Source organism: Myotis brandtii, unplaced genomic scaffold (assembly GCF_000412655.1).
Source record: "Myotis brandtii unplaced genomic scaffold, ASM41265v1 scaffold32, whole genome shotgun sequence".
NCBI lineage: Eukaryota > Metazoa > Chordata > Mammalia > Chiroptera > Vespertilionidae > Myotis > Myotis brandtii.
This window is the reverse complement of record NW_005362269.1, coordinates 3,888,730-3,893,360: the sequence shown is the minus strand read 5'-3', so window position 1 is coordinate 3,893,360 and position 4,631 is coordinate 3,888,730. Positions and strand designations below refer to the sequence as shown.

The 4,631-nt window shown below is 43.8% G+C and overlaps 1 protein-coding gene across 2 annotated transcripts in view; it reads right to left on the bottom strand.

Moving 5' to 3' along the window:
- The window catches only part of GRIA1 (glutamate receptor, ionotropic, AMPA 1), a 273,885-nt gene that overhangs the window by 9,195 nt on the left and 260,059 nt on the right, over positions 1 to 4,631 (bottom strand). For both annotated transcript variants that reach the window (XM_005870514.2, XM_005870513.2), the window contains exon 15: positions 245 to 379. In XM_005870514.2, coding sequence (XP_005870576.1) covers positions 245 to 379 — 135 coding nt within the window. The remainder of the gene's footprint in view (positions 1 to 244; positions 380 to 4,631) is intronic.

Genomic DNA, 4,631 nt, shown 5'->3' with positions numbered 1-4,631 from the left:
CTTTCTTTCTTTCTTTCTTTCTTTCTTTCTTTCTTTCTTCCTTCCTTCCTTCCTTCCTTCCTTCCTTCCTTCCTTCCTTCCTTCCCCCTTTCCCTGTCACCTTCCTCATAGCAGCTTTCTGCGCCCTGTCTTGGGCTGACTTCAACCTCCTGTCACTCCCACCCTTTCTAATAGAGAGACTTCCAGGAAACCCAGCTGTGTAATAGAACAGGTTAGGGGAAAAGGCCTGGGAAGACGATGCCACCTTCATCCGCTTGGACTCGCTACGGGATTTGTAGCAGAACTCGATTAAGGCAACCAGCATGGCTAGTCCAAGTCCTCCGATCAGGATGTAGAACACGCCCGCCACATTGCTGAGGCTCAGAGCGCTTGTCTTGTCCTAGGAAGAGGAGAAGGGAAAGGGGGGAGGGGAACAGAGTAAAGTGAGCCAAGAGACTAGAGACCATCTAAGTAACAGTATTTTACACACATACACTCAACCCCATCACCCTCTTCAATATTCATAATAGTAGGAAAGGCTTTTTATTCACTGACAGTATTAAACATTCCCCAGAAAAATGTGTGTATGTGTGTGTATAACAATTTTTCAAGCATCATGAATATGTTTAATTTATAATTACATTCCACCCCCCATGCCTGATCTGGGGGAGGGGGGATGCCACAAGAAATTTAGGGCAGCTTCTATCAAGATCTATACCTTTGAGTTTACCCCATTCTTTCAGAAAATTGTCCCTTAGTTTTCAGCTCAGTTTCTGCGCTGTAGCCCTTCTGTTGCTCAGCAACACATTTGCCTTGCTTATTATGTCTCTGAGCATTTTTCTGTGAGTTGGTACTTAAAATGAACTTTCCCTTATATGTGCATTTGATTTCAATTTAATAAGACAGTTATTATACATATAATAAAAGATCTACCAATGTATACATTTAACTTACTGCTCTGAGGCCTAATTTAGGGAAAAAACTGGGGGCTTGGAATAGTAAAAAGTCAGTGAAGTAGAAATATGGGTCTATTAAATCCTAATAATTATGCTTAATTAGTGTCATTTTTCTGTTGGAGGTGCTTGCTGAAAACCACTGTAGACAGACTCAGGTGGCTGAATTTAGAAATCTGTTGCCTGTGGTAAAAGGTCTTGCACTGGCTTTGGATGAGGGTCATGGAGCAAGGTGCATAATTTCTAAGGGCTTGGGATAAGTACCCATGTCCAGAAGGAGGTGACATAGCTTGCTTTGAGGAGCCTGAGAAAGGTGGGGACTGAGGGGACAACATCTTCCCAAGTGGTGAAAACAATCAAACAAAACTGGTGGTCATAGTGGCAGGCAGTGGCTCAGGGAGAGAGGAATCTGTTTAGTGAAATTCTTGACATAAGCACGAGAACATCTTTAAGTCCTGAAAGAATACCCATCCCCAGATGTCATGATGGCTCTACCACCTTTGCTTATAGTGTTTGCTCAGGTACAAGTTTCTCATTGAAATAAATAAAATGCACACCCCAGATGGCACAGGCATATAACACAATTGGTTGGTTGGTGGCACTGGATAGATATAGCTTTTACATCTCTCTTTGTGTATTTTTTTTTCAAGTGGGGATGTAGGTGAGCCACACAAAGGGTGAACTGTCTTGCCCTAGGGATTCCTTTGACACCTGCCAATTAGAATCTGGGCATGTGGAAAGGGGCCTGTTGTTGACCAATTCATTTACTTCTCCCCTAGTTCTACTTGGTGCATTGTACAGGATTCAGCAGGGCTGATCTTGGGAACTGCAGCTGGGAAATAGCAGCATGTCTTCCCTCTCCAGAAGCATCCTTATCCAGAAGAGTTATCTAAAGCACACCCCTTTGGTGGTTTCCTATATTGGTAAAGCAGATGGCCTTTGAATATGGGTTACACTTGGAAAGGCATATTCTGGCTTTGAAAGAAGTGGAAATGATTATTCAAAGGAGTAGAATTTCATCTGCTCTGGTGTAATGGTCTGATAAAGGAAATGTGCAAAAATGAGTATCGTGCTTGGTTCAAGAGTTGGTTGAACAAGCAAATCCCACATGGCATGACATTTTGGAACACTCAAAATATCTCCCTGTTTGTTGTTCAGGAGGTTTATAATTCTGCTTCTGGATAGTAATTTAGAGTCCTTGGAGTAATCATGGTTAGCAGAAGTTCCCATAAAACTTTTCTGTGTGGATAGGGCTAGGGTTGTGGTAGGGTGGCATGTTAATGTATTATCAGCTCGCATCTTAGAAAGAAGTGTAGTGACAGTGATGCACAGAGGGAGTGGGTGAAGAACAGGCCTGGGGGAAGGCGGCAGACAAAAGGCTGGGAGGAAAAGAAAATGTCCTACTGACTTCACAAGCTGACCAGCCTTTCATTAGTTGAAGTACAACATGCCTCTCTGGAGCACCAAGGCTCTTTCTGTTTCCTTCCTCATGGTCTTTTCAAGTTCACCTTGGTAGTGGATAGCCTTCAAGGATAAGGGAGTGGTGGGCATCTTCTTTTGTTACTATTTTTAGAAAAAGAAAAGTAAGAGAGCATCTGCTTCCCTGGCTGTAGAAGGTGGAGTGTCCACTTCTGGTATATCTGGGAAGGAAGTAGGGCTAGATATTCACATGGAAGTGGAGGTTGAGGGTATATTCTATATAACTGCAGAACGAGGAAGGCCCAGTGACTGAGCATTTGCTTATGTTTGGATATGGAGAACATCCCTCACTCCCGAAGGAGGTCTCTGGCCCATGGAGACCAGTGTATGTATGTGTGTATGTGTGTGTGTGTGGGAGGGGGGGGGCACATCCCATACAAACAAAGGAGTAAAGTAGATGGTATTGGGACTGCCACATCTTGTAGAGCACACAGTGCCATTGATCCTTCTTTATGCCAACACATTTCTGTAGTAGCAGGGGTCAGGGAAAACTCTGGAATGAACAGGGCACCTGGGTCCTATCACGACCAATATCAGAAAGCAAACTTAGATTAGCACAGTTGTCCAAATTTGACACAATTTGATAGGGTGTGGAATGAAGGGCTGGTGTTGGTGTCATCGTAACCCATATGTTTGAGGAGTTTACATGTAGATATGGTTTTATGATGTCGCTTATATGTGCCATTAGCTTTTTGATAGCACCGAATTTACTTCTTTTAAAGAAGGCCCAAGGCCCTGGTCTTCTGTTCATTTGCCCTTATTGACTCTATTTGACTCACTTGGTTGGGATATGATGAGGTATTTTAAGAGATAAACAACAATCCCTTTTATTTGAGGACCAGACCTCTGATTCCTCCTCTAGCCCATCGTGTTCCTACAAGAAGGGACTTCCTCACAGACTTGAGTACAAACGGCTATGTTCATGCTTTACAGGCAGGTTACAAGCTTCCCAGCTATGACCATGGAAAGGGGAAAGATAGAATTTGAATCTTCTGACACCCCTCTGGGGGACCACATTTATCTCCCATCTCATAGCAGCTGCATTCCCCAAAGCCAGGCAGCTTGTTGGTGGGAGTGAAAAAGTCACAACTTGTCTTCCACCAGGAGGGGGACAGAGAGTGACAGTACTGAGAAGAATGACAGGTGAAAAGAAAAACAAAAATTCCATCTTTCAGAATTGTTTGGCTTGTTGTTATGGTGATGAGCCCTCCCCCTTTCATCTGTTCTCCTTAACCTGTTTTCTTATTTGCTGCTTCTGTCACATGGAAGGAGTTTTTTTCTTTTTCATATTTTTCTGTGCTCTTCCCATGTAATGGGGGACTGTCCCAGACTCCCTCTGTGTTTCTGAGCCAACATCCCTTCCAAGAATGTATGGCTGTTGTGAGTCTTTGTGAGGAGGTTTGAACCAGGCCTGAGGCAGATAAACTTGGAGGTTTTGAAATGAGTTACGTAGAAAGTTTTAGGGAGAAGTCTAGGCCTTTGGCCGTAACACATCCCCGCACCGAGACTGTGCTGCCCCTTACCTAAGGCCTGCTAAATAAGGACTAAGTTTCAGGGTTCTCCAAATGCTTCCATTCCTTCTTATCTTTCTGGTGAGAGTGTGAACTCCTACATAGCAAAGGCTACAACTTATGCTCTTCTCTACATTCCACAGGAATTCTACACATTTTCTGATGTGTGTACAACTAGAGTTTTAGGGGCTGCTGCAAGCCTTCCACCTGCTAACTCTGTAACCAGATTTTGCCTTTCAGGGCCATGAGGAAAGCCCAACCCCTCTTCCATCTATTAGCCTGTCTGCTATAATGGGCTTTCTCTTGTGCTTTTCCAACACTTAATGGTTTGGGCAATGAGCCATTTTTCTGATGGTTATTTTCTGGGAGTGAAGATTGAGTGGCTGGCTAGGCTTACTCCCTAGCTAGGATCAAAGTGAGGAAGCTATGGGAAGGTGGATTTAATTCAACTAAAGGAAGACCTTTCCACTGTCCAAACATGGAATGCCCTGCCATGGACATGGTGAGTTCCTCAAACATGAAGGCATTTAGGAAGAAGTTGATGAGGTCATCTAAGGGATTCAAACACTGGACAGAGAGTTATACCAAGTGACTTTTGACATTCGTCCCAACCCCAAGAGATTCCAGACATCTAAGGAGTTCCTAGAGGGCCTGGGATCATGCCTTTTATAAATTCTCCCCAGAGACTAACTTCTTTAGGGGATGCAAA